The following is an 18062-nucleotide window of genomic DNA, read 5'->3' on the forward strand; positions in this document are numbered from 1 at the left end:
CAGGGTAAGGCTCCTTCCAAACACCTCATGGAGGGTGCTGGTGACTAGGTGTCTGAGGATCATCAGCCATGGAGAACCTCCACAATTACAACGACAACTTCTGCCATCATCTGGAGGACTATGAGGACGACATTGGGCCCCACCCTGAACATGAGGGAGCACCTGAATCAGGTGGCAGGGTCTATGAAGGAGCTCTAAGCCTGGACAACAGTGAGAACCAACAGGGTAACCTCAACCAGGGAGGCCACATGAGCCTGGGTCCTGAAGGTGACCACAGCAACCAGGTTGCCATGGAGGCAGACCCAGAGGAGCCAGCCATCTTCCTAGCTGAGGTTCCAAGGCGCCAGCCCAGCAGGCACCAAATCCAGTTCCACTTCACACAGTGGCAGGTACAGGAAATGGAGACCATTTTCCAAGAAACCCAGTACCCGGATGTGCTCACAAGGTATGTGGCTGGCATTAGGAGGCACCCTGGCCTCCAGAGACTAGTGTTCATATTGACCTGGCCTTTACCCCTTCTGGGGAGGCCCATCCTCCCCATTCATTTCCAAACCACAGGTAGCTTCTACCCCATGATGTGTGTGGGGATTTGCTTTGTGGCATCGAGCTCATGTTTGAATCAAGGTTAGTGTTTTCATGCAGTGGTGGCATGAGACAGGTGTGCTTACTGCTCATGTCCTTCTTTATCTCGGTTCTCAACCGTGGTACAACATGGGTGAATGAAAATCGTGTAGGAACTCAAACTATTCTGATGCTTTAGAATTCTGCAATGTTATGATTTGTCTGACAGAGCTCTAGAAGTCCATTCCTCTTGACCCACTGTTATCAAAATTCCCTTCTTCTTCTACCCCAGAACCTGATGTCTTCTTCCTTCCTGGTGTAAACAGTAGTGCTCTACAGGCCGCCTCTGATAGAGGTCAAAGTCATTTTTTGAGTGGTTTGTCATAATTCTGGGGCTCCTCAGCTGTAGTTTCTGCTGCTGTTCAGATCTTTTTGGGTCTGAATCTCACACTACTGTATCAACATACCCTCTCTTTGTTCAGAATCCCTCCTCTGAGGAGTTCAGGGTTGTTTTTGCCTTGTGGCTATGAGGGTGGGGTTGATGTTACCTGGGATGACAAAACTCTCTTCAGCTCCAGGCTTCTGGTCTTGTCTATGTAAACTCTGAAATGGAGTTACTGGATTGAGTCTTTTCCTAAGCAATCCTTTTCCTCACATAGTGCATGAGTAGATACTTCCATCCACAGTCTAGAAACTCCTGTTTTCTCTGCATCCTCACCTCTTGATTGTGTTAGCTACCGCACTGGGAAGAGATTGTGACTGTGTTCTTTCCAAACATTTTCCTATGCTGTGGTTGTCTTTGTCACTTTTGTGTGTCTGTGGTGAGGGTTGAAGGCAGGGAATGTGTACACTCCACAGGCAGTCCACTAAATCTATGGCCATAGCCACCATTTCTTGGTTGATACTAAAGGGGTGTTTGCTTTCTTTAAAAATGGACTTCCTTTGGAGTCCTTGCTGAAATGGATCTCCCAGTGTAAAACCAAGCTAATCTTGTTCTTGAGGCTATCCTCTCTCTGGTGTTCAAGTACTGGGAATACAAATCTGAGACTACCTGCCTGGGCTACGAGCCTCCTCTTACTGATTGAGATAGGGTCTTTACCTTGCTTAGGGTGACCTTGAACTTAAACTAGAGCCCACTCAGGCCTTATATTGTGACCCTTCTGCCTTAGATTCCCAAGTAGCTGGACTTACAGGTCTCCACTATCAGTTCTGGCTACACACTATTGGTTGTGTCCTATGATACATGGAAGATTATATTTTTGATGTGCTCTATTTTATCTCATTTTCTCCCCACCCACCCCTCTACCCCCCACCTGACTCCTTCCTGGTCTTCGCATTAGATACTAAACAAAATTTACAGGAAATTGAATCAGGAGAATAAGATCCTGTCATCATGCAGCCTTTCACATGTTTCCTACCTATTCCTATGCTTAAATTTTACAAAATATCTCTATCATAGACTTCTGCCTTTGTATTCATTTATAAAATACTGCATTGAAATTATTTGTGTAAGCTAATTAGAGTCATCTTGACCATCAATCTACAACATAACACTTTAAATGTTGTGATGATATGAAACCTTTGAAAAACATGTCGCTTTATCAATGACAAGTCCTTGAGGAGTTTAGCAGGAAGACAAAGATTTTCACAAGTACACACTGTTTCCAGCCTGTGATGCTTCTCATAACCTTGACTACTGATCTCTGTGCCTTTCTCTACATAGACGGGTGCTTGCCAGAAGCATGAATGTGCCCGAAGCCAAAGTGCATGTCAGTAAATCTGAGAAAGCATGGGGCGGGGCAGGCCATCTGGAGCACTTCAGGTCTTGGACCAGTTGTCCTGAGTCTTTTTCAGTAGGTGTATGATTCCTGTTTTCCTATGATGGCAGTCACTGGCTTCTTCATTGGAATGTGGAAGAACTATACTTCAGCTAGTGCTTCTTGCCTATTCCTGGAAGGAAAGTGACTTCCTGGTGGAAACAGAAACCCAAAGCAGCCACTTGCTGCCCATGTTCTGTGTGCAAAGCCAAGGTCTTTACACAGCAAGGGCTCTATAATTATATACATGTAGAACACATACCTGTTAGTGCATGGTTATTTACCCAGTACTCATGTTTAATTCCTTCACCACCATTGTCCTTTGCAGGAAACTAATGTGTAGTCATTCGGGGCTGAGGATGCTGCTGTAGAGACTCATGTTGATGCAGGATCAAACAGGGCTATCAAAGGATTCAGTTGCATTAAATTACTCAAAATTAGTTGTGCACACTTAGCTAAAGGATAATCTAGTAGCTATCGGGGCAAGTTACCAATCTGCCCATGGAATCCACATGGACCAACTCATGAATAGTATGATGAGACTGATGTGGGAAGAGAGCTTCATAGTCCAAGTTGTTGCTCCTCCTCCTCTATGAATTTGCATAAGATAGCAGCACTAAATTTTAATCTGGGGGATTGTTTTCAATTCAGATGTTGCCTCCACTCTAACACAATTTCCAAACTGTCCCAAGGGCGGAGGAAGCTGGGCGTGGGGGGGATTAATGCTCTTGAAACATTGTCTAAGGGATGAAACAGTCAAAACCAGTTAATTCATTAGAGATGACCCAACATCTGTGAATAAGACACCCATAAAAGTGCACCTTGGAAATCACATTAAATGTGCACTTGTCTTGCACCGTGTCTCTTCCAGAACTTAGCACAGGGCTGTTGCTCTCCCTGTGTGATCTGAAGGAGCAGGCATACTATGACTTTTCAGAAATAGTGATTGCTGGTACTGTTTTCAGATTTCTGTGAAGAAGGCAGGGTTAACTGGAGTCTAGCCATGGCCTCCAACACTGAACACACCCTGCCCGCTTCTGCCCTGGGTGGCTGAGCATTTGGAAAACAGCTGCTGAAGGGCAGTTCAGAATGCCAGTGTCCCGATGATGTGCCTCTTTGCATCAAAGTGCCCAGCATGCTGAGACATTTCCTGTTCTCCTCTGCTTTCAGACTTGGTTTAACAACAGGAGAGCCAAACAGAGGGCCAGTGAGAAGAAAGCGATGCTCAGGAGCCCACCACCTGGGATCCAGGACCACATTTCCATGAAGGACGTGGAGGAGCCCTAGGATGCCATCCTTGTCCAGGAGCCACATGGAGATGGGCTGTTGAAAATTATGTGTCTCTATATCGTTGGCATTGGAATAACAGTACCAATAAAGACAGATTTTCACAACATTTTCTTCTGCTTTGTAGAATGTAAATGCAAAATGTTCTCTGTACACAAGATTCAAACAGATTGGCAAAGAGGTCTTCTTTCATGAGGTGACATGCCTGTGTCACCTTCAGTAGCCCCTGAGCTTCACAGTTGTTTCTCTGGTCTCTCTGGATTTGCACAGAAAGTGGCTTGTTCTCTGTCTCTCACTCCTGACCCCCAGTCTGAATGCATAGGAGCAGAAGCATGTCCAAGGATCCTCACTGTCCCCAGTAGGTGGTCAGTGCGTTTTCAGACAGCACAGCCTCCTGCCCACACTCATGAGTTCAGTACACGCCTGAATCTTCCAAAGGCCAGTCACAGGACTCACTGGATCAGGCAGCACTCGTCTTCACTGTTGGAATACAGGTCTCTGCTCACCTGACCTGTCTTCTGTGCAGCAAGCATGGCCCTAGGAGCCACAGTAGACAGAGGTCCTGCTGCTTCAAAAGAAACAGGAGACTCCAAACATTCCAGGTTGGAGGGAGGTGTAGGCTTCTCTCCTGCCACCCAGCCCAGAGCATGCAAGATATTGCCCACCTTCCCAGGCTCAGAAGCTCACTTTAGATTTTTCTTTAAGTATATGTTTCTAGTAGCTTCAGAAACAGATGTAGGTATTTTATTTAATTAACTTTTGTAGCCTCATAAATAATTTCTTCAAATTGATCAGGACCCTAAAAGTGTCGAAAATGAGGACGGTCTGGCCTCTGATGATGGAGAAAAGAGAGAGCCACACATCTGGAGTATGTGTCTTAACAGGAGCTTCATTCAAAGAGATCTGTTGTTTACTGGCAGTCTAGCAGAAGGAATAGTGAGGTGGTTCTCTGGCAGGGTATGTATAGTGTATTGGTTCTGGACATGCTGTGTTTCCTGGATGGGCCCTCAGCAACAGCATCTGGAAAGAGTGAATAGTAGAAAGAGGTAGAAGGTGGAAGGGCAATGACACAACAACAATTTAACAGTAGAAAGGTAGAGTACCAGGTACTAAAGAAGCAAAATGCATATAACAGTGAAGGCATGGGGAGAAGTTATGAAGTTACATTGCTAAGGATGAAAAGATCTCCAACTGAATTTGAGCAGCAGAAATGGTTTGTGTGTTTGAACAGAAGAATGGTGACATAAAACATCATCCCAGCAAAATGTTAGTGATCTAGGAAATTTTAAGATTTTTGATGAAAAACATGGAAGATTTTTTTAAAGATTTATTTATTATCTTTATTTTATGTGCATGTGTGTTTTGCCTACATGTATGTCTGTGTACCATGTGCATGCATTGCCCATGGAAGGCAGAAGAGGAGATCAGATCCTCTGGAATGGGAGTTATAGACCACTGTCAGTCACCATGTGGATTTTGGGAATCAAGCCCCCGTCTTCTGGAAGAGCAGCCAGTTCTCTTAAGCACTGAGCCATCTCTCAGGCCCTGATAGTGTGAAATTTAAGCTTCCACTCCATCCAACTCTCTCTTGTGTTTCGAAGATAACAGCTATTATACAGATTTATTTGTGCTGATGTTTCATGAATTCAACTCAAACAAAAAAAATGAAAGCACCCCAGGGCAGGCACCATGCCTCAGTCAGTGTGAGAAGGTACTTGTGCCAAAGCTGAGGATCTGAGTTTCATCCCCAGGAACCATATGGTAAAAGGACAGAACCTTCTGCAAGTTGCCCTCCACATGAGTGAGCTCACATGCACACACACACACACACACACACACACACACACACTCACAAATTAAAATGTGGAACAAAACTATGTAATGCTGAAGTATGAAAGTGAGAATAAAATTGAATAACTTGTACTCAATAAGAGGTGGGAGTTGCTGCTGGTGCATTTAACCATACCTAAACCTCCTCAGAAATGTGTGCTGACTGCTGGTCCCAAAGAAATGTTAGACTCCCACCTCAGAAAGGGGGAGAGACAAACTTTTCTTAATTTTTTAAAAGATAAGAACTGCAGTGGGAACAATCAATTGCTTCAGATACACTCCTGGCCAGTCTCTCCCTTCATAAGAATCCATCCCTGGTAGCTGGGCAATGGTAGTGCATGCCTTTAATACCAGGCAGGTGGATCTCTGTGAGTTCAAGGCCAGCAAAGTCTACAAAGTGAGTTGCAGTATAGCCAAGGCTGTTACTGAGAAACCCTGACTGGAAAAAAATCTGTTCATGGATACAATGCCAAAGAAAGAAAAGCAATGTGTAGAGTTTGTAAATATTTTCCTGCCCACACTGAAGTCTTATGTGAAAGAAGCGGCACACCTCCTGATCGCCCAGGCAAACTGCTGAATCAAGGCTTCAAATAGAAGTTAAAGAAGACAATGAAACTGCTAATAAATTGGGAAGGGAATCTTGTAAGAGACCCAACCCTACTGGGCTTGTGTCTTCCAACTGCAGAAAACCAGGGCCCACAGCAAGCCAGAGTATGGCTCTGCCTTATGGTGGAGCTTAGCTACCTTTCTCTTAATACAAAGGGTGCCACCTTGTGGAGTATGCATATATACTCACTGTATACTGCCTGGCCTTCCCATGTCTTTAACCAAATATTCAAATTTTGTAGTGATTCTAACATGGAAAATGTCTTAAGTGATCAACCCGGTCTGCTTTCTGATGCTGTGATAAAACACAAATCAAAAGCAACTTGGAGAAGGAAAGGGTTGACTTACTTGGCTTACGGGTTACAGTCCATCCGTCCACTGGGGAATCTAAGGCAGAAAGCTGGAGGCAGGAGTTGATGCAGAGGCCGTGGGTGAGTGCTGCTTACTTCCTTGTTCCCCATGGTTTTCTCAGTCTACTTTTCTTTCAAGACACGGTTTCTCTGGGAACATTTGGCTGGGCACCCCCAGTGACATACAATTGGCCTGGGCCCTCCCACAGCAATCATTGATGAGAAAATGCCCCATTGACATGCCCACGGGCCAATCTGAAGGAGGCAATTCCTCTTTCCAGGTGACTTTTTTTGGGGGGGTTGGGGGTGTTGAGACAGAGTTACTCTGTGTACCCCCTGCTGTCCTGGATATCGTTCTGGAGAGCAGCCTGGCCTTGAACTCACAGGGATCCATCTGCCTATGACTCCAGAGTGCTGGGATTAAAGGTGTGTACCACAACCAGCTGCCTTTTTGTTGTTGTTGTTTGTTTGTTTTGTTGTTTTCTTTTGTTTCCAACACAGGGTTTCTCTGTATCACAGCCTTGGCTGTCCTGAAACTAGCTCTTTAGACCAAGCTGCCCTCACACTCACAGAGTTCTGCCTATCTCTGCCTCCCGAGTGCGATCCGCCAGTACCATGAAGATCCTACACAGAACTTCTGTAAATGGTGGGATTTATAAATGAAATATGTTTGCTGCATTGGATCTGGATTTTTAACGTTAAGTGAACACATAAAGAGAAAATTGAAGTCCTTAATACTATATATTTTCCTTTGTATGTTGACATGGAGTTACATTTTTCCCTGTGTTGTGAAAAATAAATTTGCCTTGAAAATATATACTGTTACAGGATCTTTCATTGTATGCAGCACCTAGATTACTCTATTAATCTTTGTGTTCATATATATATATATATATATATATATATATATATATATGATTTTTATTGGCTCAAGTATATGAAATAAGTAATTGTGAATTTAAAATAAAATTGCAAGAATTTTGTTAGAAAGGAAATCAAGTGGGATTAGCCATACACCATGTCTATCAGAGGTCCAAGCCATACTTCGTACACAATTCAGAGAAGTATTTTTATTATCTATGATATAAATTTTTATTATCTTTTGAAATATTTTTAAAAAGAAGGTATCCCATCTCATTTTTAAAGTGTAAAGGATTTTTTTAAGAGGTGAAAGCAGAAAGCCAGAGAAATAGCTCAGGGGTTAAGACCACTGGTTGATCTTCCAGGTGACTCTGGTTTGATTCCCAGCCAGTTGGGGGCAGTGCCTGTTCTCCAACTGCCTTGGCCTCAGGGCTAGCTCACTCACCCACCAGGGATGACAAGGGGTGAGAGCAGGAGGAAGTCATCTCTGTCTTGCCCACTCCACCACATGGCAGATGAGGGGTGGGGCCTAATCTCCCCCTGCATTCACATGTCCTGATCACTTGCATCCCCATCACGGGGGTCAGCTCTACAGTGCTGCCTGGGAGGGCCCACACTCCTGAGTGCTGCAGTCTGTGAGGGGCAGGATCAGGTCTTCCACTCTTGTAAAGCTGGGACCTGCTTTTCTTGCCTGAAGTAGGTACAGGAGGGCTGTGGGCAAGGGACGAGTGTTGAGGGGAAAGGGGGCATCTCTCCCTTGCTCATGCTACCATGTGACAGACCATGGGGCTAGCTCTCCCACTCTCACTCTTCAGGGCCGGCTCTTCCCACCTCCACCAGCAGGGAAAACTCTACTGTGCTGCCCAAAGTGTAGGGCCCTCTCTTCTGAGTGCTGCAGTTGGTGGGGGGCAGGGCCAGTTGTCCCTAGTGCTGCAGACAGTGAGGGGCACGACCAACTCTGTGCAGGCCTATCCTCACTGTTTTCAGGGGTAACAGGAACCAGGGACATCATCACAGACTACAGCTGCAGCAGGGTCACAGACCCAGACATGGCCCCTGGCAACAGCCCAGGTTCCAATGAAACCCTTGCCCTTGGTGGAGGCACAGGCTACTCAGATCTGCATGGCCCCGACAGAAGTTCAACCCTTGGACACTAATATGGCCCTAAGTGGTGGCCCAGACCCCTGACATCTGAGTGGCCTTTAGTGGCAATATGGGCCACGGATATCAATACCTACCCTAGCTGTGGTTGGACCATGGACCCAGGCACGGTCCTTCGCAGAAGCTTATGCCTGATGTCACCATGGCCCTAGTTGGCAATGCAGGTCCCTCTGATTAGCATGGAGCCATTGGCAGCATGGCCTTTGAATACCCACACGGGCTGAGGTGTAAGCCCAGATCCGGGGCATCCACACAGGAGTCTCAGACATCAGTGCAGACCCTGGCTGTGGCAAGGCCACTAACCCAGACATGGCCTCTCCTGCAGCTTGGCCTGTATGATGCCCTGACCCTGGGTAGCAGCACATGTCACTCAGGTCTGTATGGGCCTGGCAGCAGCACAGACCTCAGGCACCAAGAAGGCCACCGGTGGAAGCCCAGACCCTGGGCATCAGTGTGATGTTTGGTGACAACATGGGCCATGGATATCAGCCCACACTCAGGATGCAGTAGGGCCACAGACACAGACATGGAGAGCTTTGCCTGGATTGTGAAATTCAGGGAAAGCTGGCAGACTGAACCAACCCAGATACCACCCAGTCCCAGAATAACAAGATAGTCCACCGCCACATCTACCTCATCTATGAACTGCTGGAGCATGTGAGGGGGCCGGTCCTGCAGACCCAAAGCTGCAGGACCTCCATGACACAAGGCAACATCAGGATATCCAAGAGGAGCTCCAGTGAGGGCCCAGCATCGAGAGTGCAGCAGAAGCCAAGGGACTCAACCAGACCAATGACTACTTGCAATAAACACTTGCAAGTAAAGATGGATGGACTAAAGGGTATATTGTGATACACTGTAGCTTCCACATGGAGATTTGGGGAGCTGGGGTTGTTTGATTTTTTTTATGTGTGTGTTTTTGGTTTGGGTTTTTTAGTTTTACTTTTAAATTTTGTTTTGGGGGGCATGTTGCAAGGGCACAGGGCAGAATTGAGGACACAGGCAGATGAGTGAGATTAGGATGCATGATGTGAAATTCACAAAGAATCAAGAAAAATGTTAAAAAATAAAACACAATAGTAATAAAAAAACTAGAGATGACATTAAAAGTTCAAGAAACACTCGGTGTTTTCCAGTATTGTATCTACCCTTTTAGCTCTTTGTGGCATTCATGAGACTGCCTGGGATCTTCCAGGATCACACATGGTACAGAGGGACACTGAATAGAAGCTGGATTTCAATACTTCCAAAGGTCTTAGACCCCCGTGCTTTCTATAGATATAGAAGTGGTCATGTTCTCCTCCATAGGGCTGGAATTCCTCAGGAGGTTACTGATTGGAAGGGCTCCCCAAGCCCTCTGAACTACTGCTATGTTCTGACCCCTCACATGGAACAGGAGACATGCAAGAGGGGCACCAGCAGCTCAGGGGAGCAGAGCGGGAGCTGGAGTGGAGTTCATCCCTAAGGACCTAAAACACAAGGCAATTAGAGATGGGATGCAAACACCTGGATCCCAAGGAGGCTTTTAGGACAAAACTGTACATTCACACAGGTTTTTTAAACAAACATGAGTAAATTTTAAAAACCAAATTCGGGCCCATTGCTCACTGCTCCATAGGAAAATGAGGAGTGAGAGATGAAACTGATAACATGAAATATGAAATGGATATATATATATATATATATATATATATATATATATATATATATTATCTTTCCTTCCTTTCTTCCTTTCTTTCTTTCTTCTATATATTTATTTTTTGAGACAAAATGCCCTAGACAGAGCTAAAACTCACTCTGAAACCAAGAATGACTTTGAAGTTATGAGCTTTCTGTGTCACAAGTATTTCAGACTGGGACACCCTGCCACTTTATGGAATTTGGGGGACTCTAATCCAGGTTTTTATGCATGTTGCACAAAGACTTGGCACAATGAGTACAACCTCATCCCAGAAATTAGTGTCTTTATACTCACACCCAGAAACAGAAAAAATAATTCTAAGGGCCCTGGACACTTCACCAACAGCAGATTCAGATTATATACAGCAAAGATAAAGAACAGGAAACATGCACGTAAAGACAGTGGTGAGGTGGCTATTAGAACTGTGAAGTAAGTCTTTCTTGAGAGAAGAAATCCAGCACCAGGACTCCAGAATATTCCCATTACAAAACAGGAACTTCCTGGACACACATGCTAGTACTCCAGGGCCCCTTCTATTCTAAGAGTGACCAGAACATGTTGGGAATAGTTGGCTGCCTTGGAACCAGTCTGACCACATGCCAGCGAAGGGGCTGCTTGACTGACAGTTCTGGGATGGAGACCAGGGTGTAAAGGCCTGCTCTTGACACTTTGACCATTCAGAGAAGACACCAGAAGTGTGTGTGTGTGTGGGGGGGGGGGTGTAACAAGAGATAGTTTAGGAACCTGAGCACAGGTATGACAATTCTCACAGCTTTTGCCAGCACTCATGAAGGCTGAACAGTACTACTAAACTCCTCCCCAGTAGCCCTGGTGAAGATGAGCCCTCTGATCTGCCTGCTGAAGGACCAGCAGGCCCTGCCACCCTGCCCAAGCTCCTGGAAAGGCAGAGCATGGAAGCATGACAGGCTCTAACTTCACTTTGAGTGAAATCCTAAAAAAGAACTTCCCATGTAGCAGGAATCTTAAAAGTTCTTATTAATAAAATCAAACCCGAGGCCAGTTATTGGGGTCAATGCTGGTAGATCAGAGAGACAGAACAAGCCACAGCTATCTCACCTCGACAGTTCCTCAGCTGGTCTTGTCTCCTCAGACTGGAGGCCTCTGTGTCCTCATCCCAATGGCTCTCAGCTGATTTACTGCTCAAAAGCCTGAAGCTTAACCAGCCAAAACCTTCTAGTTTCTGGTCCTCATGCCTTATATATCTTTCTGCTTTCTACCACCACTCCCTGGGATTAAAGGCTGGCTTTCTGGGATTAAAGGCGTGTGTCACCATGCTTGGCTATTTCCAATGTGGCCTTGAACTCACAGAGATCCAGAGGGATTTCTATCTCTGGAATGCTAGGATTAAAGGTGTGAGTGCCACCATTTTCTAGCCTTTGTATCTAGTGGCTGTCTGTTCTCTGACCCCAGATAAATTTATTAGAGTACACAATATTTTGGGGAACACAATACCACCACACTCCCAGATAAACACATTAGCTTAATAACCATTCTATGCCAAGTACCAAGAATCCAGCTTGGAGTACTAGACCAAGAGATATGGTCTACACATTCCCACAAGGCCTCAGAATTATTGTTTTTTCTTACTCACTGCAGATTTGTTCCCATAGTTGATCTCCACTCATTTCCTAGGAAGATAATTCACCAAGGCCAGGGGACTTAGTTGAGACGCCACTTGGATGGTTCCTTCTACACTCTAATTGCCAAAGGGCAACACCTTCCCTTTAAACACATCCTGCACACTGAAGCTCCAAACAGTTTTTGGTTTTGGACCTCAGGGGCTCAGTCCATAGCAACTGTCAATCATCCCAGGAAGCCAGGAAGGAAGGCTTCTGATTGGTTGAGAACCTAGATGTCAGGTCCTTAGGTCCAGAAGAGAAAGAAGCCTTCCTGGTGGAGTAGTTCTCCTGCCAGAACTATAGGGGGCTCCCCCTCAGAATGTGAAGAGACTCAGAAGAAGGCAAACCTCAAGCGACTTTGACAGCATTCCTGTCATGGAGCATAAAAAACATCAACCACCTGCCTCTTGAGGGACCTGACCAGGAAAAATGGAAAGGTTAGCCCATGCTAGGAGTGGTGGGTTGGCCATGTCCATGAGGGGATGCTGTTCCTCAGAGGTGACTGGAGAGGCGTGGGGCACGGAGGGCTTCACCTGCTGTGATCTCATAGCGACTTTGCACCACGCCGGGCCCTGTCGTCTCTTCTTTCTGTTTCCCACTTTCAGGTGCTGAGACACCCATGCTCTCACCATATGAAGAGGGAAAAACGAGGAAGACAGTGGAAGGGACCACCCTGGGTCGGGAGCCCCAACAGCAGAATGGAGAGGAGGAGAACAGAAAAACAGGGCAGAGTGGAGAAGGTCCCTCTGCTGCTGTACCTTCAGGCCTCATGGATGACCTACAGGGTACCAGTCCCAATAGCCAGGAGAACGAGCGTCCATCTCAGAAGTCAGTTCCTGAGAGCAAAGGGGGCACCGAGGCTGTGCAGCTTTGTGACCTGTGTACAGCATATGTCACATCTGGTGTCCCGCGTACAGTGTGTGTCAGTAACAGTGCCTGGTGTACAGCCTGTGCCTGTTCCTGTGCCCCAGGTACAGCCTGTGCCTGTTACTGTGCCCCAGGTACAGCCTGTGCCTCTTCCTGTGCCCCAAGTACAGCCTGTGCCTGTTCCTGTGCCCCATGTACAGCCTGTGCCATCAATGTAATACACCATATAAACAAACTCAAAGAAAAAAAACCACATGATCATCTCACTAGATGCAGAAAAGACATTTGACAAAATCCATAGCACTAAATGCCTGCATAAAGAAGTTGGAGAAATCTCACACTAGTGACTTAACAGCACATCTGAAAGCTCTAGAACAAGAAGAAGCAAAGTCTCCCAGGAAGAATAGACGCCAGGAAATTATCAAAGTGAGAGGTGAAATTAATAAAATAGAAACTAAGAGAACAATACAAAAAAATTAATGAAACAAAGAGTTGGTTCTTTGAGAAAATCAACAAGATAGACAAGCCCTTATCCAAACTAACCAAAAGACAGAGAGAGAGAGAGTATCCAAATCAACAAAGTCAGAAATGAAAAGGGTAACATAACAACAGACATTGAGGAAATCCAGAGAATTATCAGGTCATATTTCAAAAACCTCTACTCTACAAAACTCTAAAACCTAATAATCCTTTTCTTAAATCACATAGAGGTGAGGGTGATTGGGCTCTATGGGCCCTCTAGCCTGCTGGGTGTCCACCTTAGAACAAAGACCCATGCTAAATTTAAAAATTAATGAACGCAATTTTCAGGGTCTTTTAGATACTGGTGCTGACACTTCAGTTATCTCTATAAAACATTGGCCCAAAGCATGGCCCCTTAAAGATTCCACCTCTAACCTACAGGGTATCAGCACAGCTCAGATGCCATTATAGCGCAGGCTACTCTTAAATTGGAAGGATAAGGAAGGTGATGCAGGAACTTTTCAACACTTTGTGCTACCTAACTTTCAAGTGAACTTATGGGGACGGGATGTGATAGAGGGGATGAGAACAGTGCTTACTACACAGGCTGTGCAACAGATGCTGAAGAGTCAGGGCTACTGCCCAGGCAAAGACTTAGGGAAAATGCTGCCAGGAGATCCACTACCTATGGCAGACAAAAGCTGTGTTACTAGATGTCCTGGGGATACTAGAGGATTAGGGTTTTTTCCAAGGGGTCACTGTACAGCAGCCTGTGATAACACAACCGATAAAATCATTTGGAAAAGTGATGACCCTGTATGGGTGAAGCAGCGGCTCCTTAATAAAGAAAAAATGGAGGCTGTGAATGCATTAGTTAAGGAATAATTAGATGCTGGACATATCATTCCTTCCACCTCACCCTGAAACACACCTATATATGTTATTAAAAAGAAGACAGGAAAGTGGAGGCTATTATAAGATCTTAGAGCTGTAAATAAAACCATGCTTCTCATGGGAGCAACACAGCCTGGTTTACCTGCCTCTCTGGCAATTCCTAAACATTGGCATTTAATTATGATTGACTTGAGGGATTGTTTCTTCACCATTCCTTTACATCCCAAGGACAGTCTTCGATTTGCTTTTAGTGTTCCATAGGAAAATCTCAAAGAACCTTATCAGAGATATCTGTAGACAGTTTGCCCCCAAGGAAAGGACAATCGCCCAACTATATGTCAAATTTATGTGTCTTTGTCCACAGATCCAGTTCAAAAATCTTTCCCAGATGTTTATATAATTCACTATATGGACGATATTTTATTGGCTGCTGAAGGCAAAAAAAAAAAAAAACAACCTTGTTTTTGATGCTTTTTCTAAATTACAAGAGGTTCTTAGCCTGGCTAATTTACAAATAGCCCCACAAAAGGTTCAGGTATCCTTTCCCTATCATTATTTAGGTCATAAAATGTTATGCACAGGCATACATCCACAAAAGATTATTCTGCTTATGTATCAGCTATGCACGCTTAATGATTTCCAAGCCTTCCTGGGAGATATTCAAAGACTTCAGCCCACTTTAAAGATTTCAACAGATCAACTTCATCTTTGTATGATGTCTTAAAGGGTGACCCTGATCCTTTTTCTCCATATAAATTAATAGCTGAAGGGCATACAGCCCTACAACACGTGCAAGAGGCCCTGGAGCAGGCTTATGTGCAATAAATAGATCTTTCTTCCCCTTATTGTATTTGATATTTTGTTTTTCTCATTCACCTACGGGATTGTTTTGGCAAACAGGTCCTATTCTATGGGTACATTCCCCAGCTTCTCCAGTGAAAACCATTACTCTTTATCCTTGGGTTGTTGCTCAGATCATATTTAAGGGAATCAAGATTAGTGTTCAAACTTTTGGTAAGGAGATAGATATTGTGGTGACCCCATATAACCAGTCTCAAGTAGCATGGTTGCAAGCTAATGATAATGATTGGGCCATATTGACATGCTCCATGCAGGGTCAGTTTGATACTCACTTCCCCTCCAATGATGTGTGTCAGTTTTTAAAAATGCATCCTGTTATATTTCCCAAAATAGTACAGATGACTCCTATTCCTCGGGCCTATGTGGTATTTACTGATGGCACTTCACGTGGATTTGTTGTGGTGGTTTCTGGTAACATAGTAAAGAGAATTAAAATCCAGGGCACTTCTGCTCAGATGGCCGAGGTACAGGCACTGTTGCTTGCTTTGCAGATGTTTTCTGATGTGTAGATGTATCCAACAGTCTTATTAAATAAGAAACACAGAAACAATGTAAAGGAGAAAGCCGAGAGGTCAGAGCTCAGAGCTAAAATCTCACCCTTCCACCTGTGGTGTCCCAGCTTCCCGAAAGAGACCTATTTCCTGTCTGTTCGTCTATTTATAGCATTTTGTTCTGCCTTCTCATTGGTTGTAAATGCAAACACATGACTGCCTCGTCACTGTCTGAATGTACAGGCCCCTAGGTCTTAAAGGCATATGTCTCCAATGCTGGCTGTATCCCTGAACACACAGAGATCTATGGGAATAAAGGCGTGTGCCACCACTGCCACACTCTTGCTATGGCTATAATAGCTCTGACCCCTGGACAACTTTATTTATTAACATACAATCAAAATCACATTTCAGTACAATTAGATTACCACCACATTTCCCCTTTTCTATTTTAATAAAAAGAAAAAAAGCAAAAGGTTATAACTAACAAAAGAAAAACTATATACAAAAGTACAATAACTATATACAATATATACAATAACAAATACCTAAACAGGTATTTGACAAATCAGAGAAAATAATTCCATCATCTATCCTATTTTAGTAAATCCAAGATGTATCTAATGCACTTTCTATCCTAATTAATTTTCAACTATAACTAACTAATCTTCAACCATAACTAACTAATCTTCAAATCTCTCAGAGACCCAAGAAGGAAATAATATTAGCTAACAAAAATAAAAACAGGAAGTGCATGCAAGCAACTTCCAAAAAATTTGTGAGTTGACAGAAACAGCCAGCTGCCTGGGCAGTCACCTGAGGTTTCTCTGCAGTGTTGGGGCATCATCTTCAGCCTATAGGCTTAGTGTATCTGACAGGCTCATTTGTGATGTAGGATGTATACAAGGTCAACAGTTCAACCTCACATTGGGTGAGAGCAGTCCATGTACCAGAAACACCTGAATTCCACTAGTGTCCTGTCATGATTCAGGATTTTAAATTCTGGAAATTGTTGACAATTTTTTAATTCAGCTATTCATTCTTCTTGGCTGTGTATATATGGTTTCATCTCAGCATCCCCTTCTTCTCCACATCCCTCTATTAAATGCCAGTCTACTGTCGAGAGGCATGAGCTTTCAGCTGCTGTTCCATTGTACAACAGAAGCCATCGGCCCTCTGCCTGTTAAGCTGCCTTCGAAGAAAAGGGCACCATACCTTTTCCGGATGTGAAGGCCACTTCAGGGATGGGGCCATATTGTCCTGGCCTCAGAAGATGCCTTTTGATAAAGCCATAACCACACTTATTTTGGCAAGAATCAGTAGTCCCTTGTTTCGTGTTCTGTCTGTCCATTTTGTCATGTTGATTTGAGGATACTTTGTTGTCCAGTGGCTAAGTTTTGCCACAATGAAAGTTGACTCCATATGCAGTTTGTTAAATGCCCATATTTTCTCTGAAGTAGATATGTACTGCCAGGAGCCGACATGTCTCAAAAAAGAAAAATTTTCTAAGTTATTAAAACATTTTAAATGCCATATTCTGTAGATCTCTGAAGGGTTTGAAGATGACCTGTCTAAAACATCTCTGCTCAATTTTTAAAACATATCTAATATGACTACAAGTTCTATTGTAATGTCTAACTACTAACTTTCATTTCTTTATATCCTAATAGTTGGTAATAATACCATTCAAGGATCAGAAATTTGCATTACATTGTTAAATGAATGGTATAAATACAACTAGAAATATATATTATAGCATTTTCTAACAATATCAATTTCAAATTTGTTTACAATATAAAACAATACAATCCAATGTAAAGTATTTAAAACTAGTAATTATCTTTTTCATTTCTTTCTTTTTCTCTTTTTTTAAACAAGAACCTTAAATCTAATCTCCTTTGCTTAGCCTTTTTCCTAACCCTTGACAATAACTTGTAACCAACCCCCCTAAATACTGAAAATTATCCCAGACCCAAAACCCATTAAAAAGTCAAAAAAACCACCCGCCCCACACCACCTCTTTGGGAATGTGGGCGTTGTATTCTTAAAATTGCTTCCTGCTGGGTATGGGCGAAGTTTTCTTTATCCTGAAAGAAAAGTTTTAGGTTAATTGTCAAATTCTAGGAAAGGTAACTATATCCTTCATTATCCAGCCTGTGTATAATGCCAAAGTTCAGGGTTTATCTCAAGTCCTTATTCAAGTAGTCTTTGAGACTGGATCATCTCAGCTAGTCATCTCAAAATTTCTCTGAGCACCTTGTAGTTCAAAGCTGATCTGTGGATGATGTTTGTCAGCTTAATGATATTATTATTGTCCACGTGGAATTGTTGTTGTTGTGGGGCCCCATCTTCTTTCTGGAGACTTCAGTTGATGTTAGGCCTGGCCGTGATTTCCTGCAGAAAACTGATAAGAGACTCGAACACAAAAACATATATATGCAGCTAGCCTTTTTTCTAGAATTAGTTAGTACCCTATATGACCATTCATATCTTAACAAAGTTTAAAATGTATATATATGTATATATATATATATTAATCTTGTAAATTTTGATGTAAAATTTATACTTTAAGAAAAGTTTAAAGAATCAGAATAGAATCAAAAGAGTTAAGATTAGTAATAGAATAGTCCCTTAATTAATTTTGCCTTTGTCCTGTACCATAGCAGAAGATGGCTCTTTTATTCTGGTATGAT

General features: G+C 43.6%; 1 protein-coding gene and 1 long non-coding RNA gene across 2 annotated transcripts in view; one reads left to right on the forward strand and one right to left on the reverse strand.

Moving 5' to 3' along the window:
- Positions 1-3665, forward strand: LOC102917438 (rhox homeobox family member 1-like). The gene is made up of 3 exons (XM_076562920.1): positions 1-445; positions 2285-2414; positions 3549-3665. The coding sequence occupies exons 1-3, from the start codon at positions 69-71 to the stop codon at positions 3663-3665; spliced, it is 624 nt and encodes a 207-aa protein (XP_076419035.1). The 5' UTR covers positions 1-68.
- Positions 3666-4536: 871 nt separating this feature from the next.
- The window catches only part of LOC143270937 (uncharacterized), a 33288-nt gene continuing 19762 nt past the window's right edge, over positions 4537-18062 (reverse strand). The window contains exon 2 of the long non-coding RNA XR_013048135.1: positions 4537-4685. This is a non-coding gene — a long non-coding RNA (uncharacterized LOC143270937). The remainder of the gene's footprint in view (positions 4686-18062) is intronic.

Source organism: Peromyscus maniculatus, chromosome X (assembly GCF_049852395.1).
Source record: "Peromyscus maniculatus bairdii isolate BWxNUB_F1_BW_parent chromosome X, HU_Pman_BW_mat_3.1, whole genome shotgun sequence".
In the NCBI taxonomy this organism is placed as follows: domain Eukaryota; kingdom Metazoa; phylum Chordata; class Mammalia; order Rodentia; family Cricetidae; genus Peromyscus; species Peromyscus maniculatus.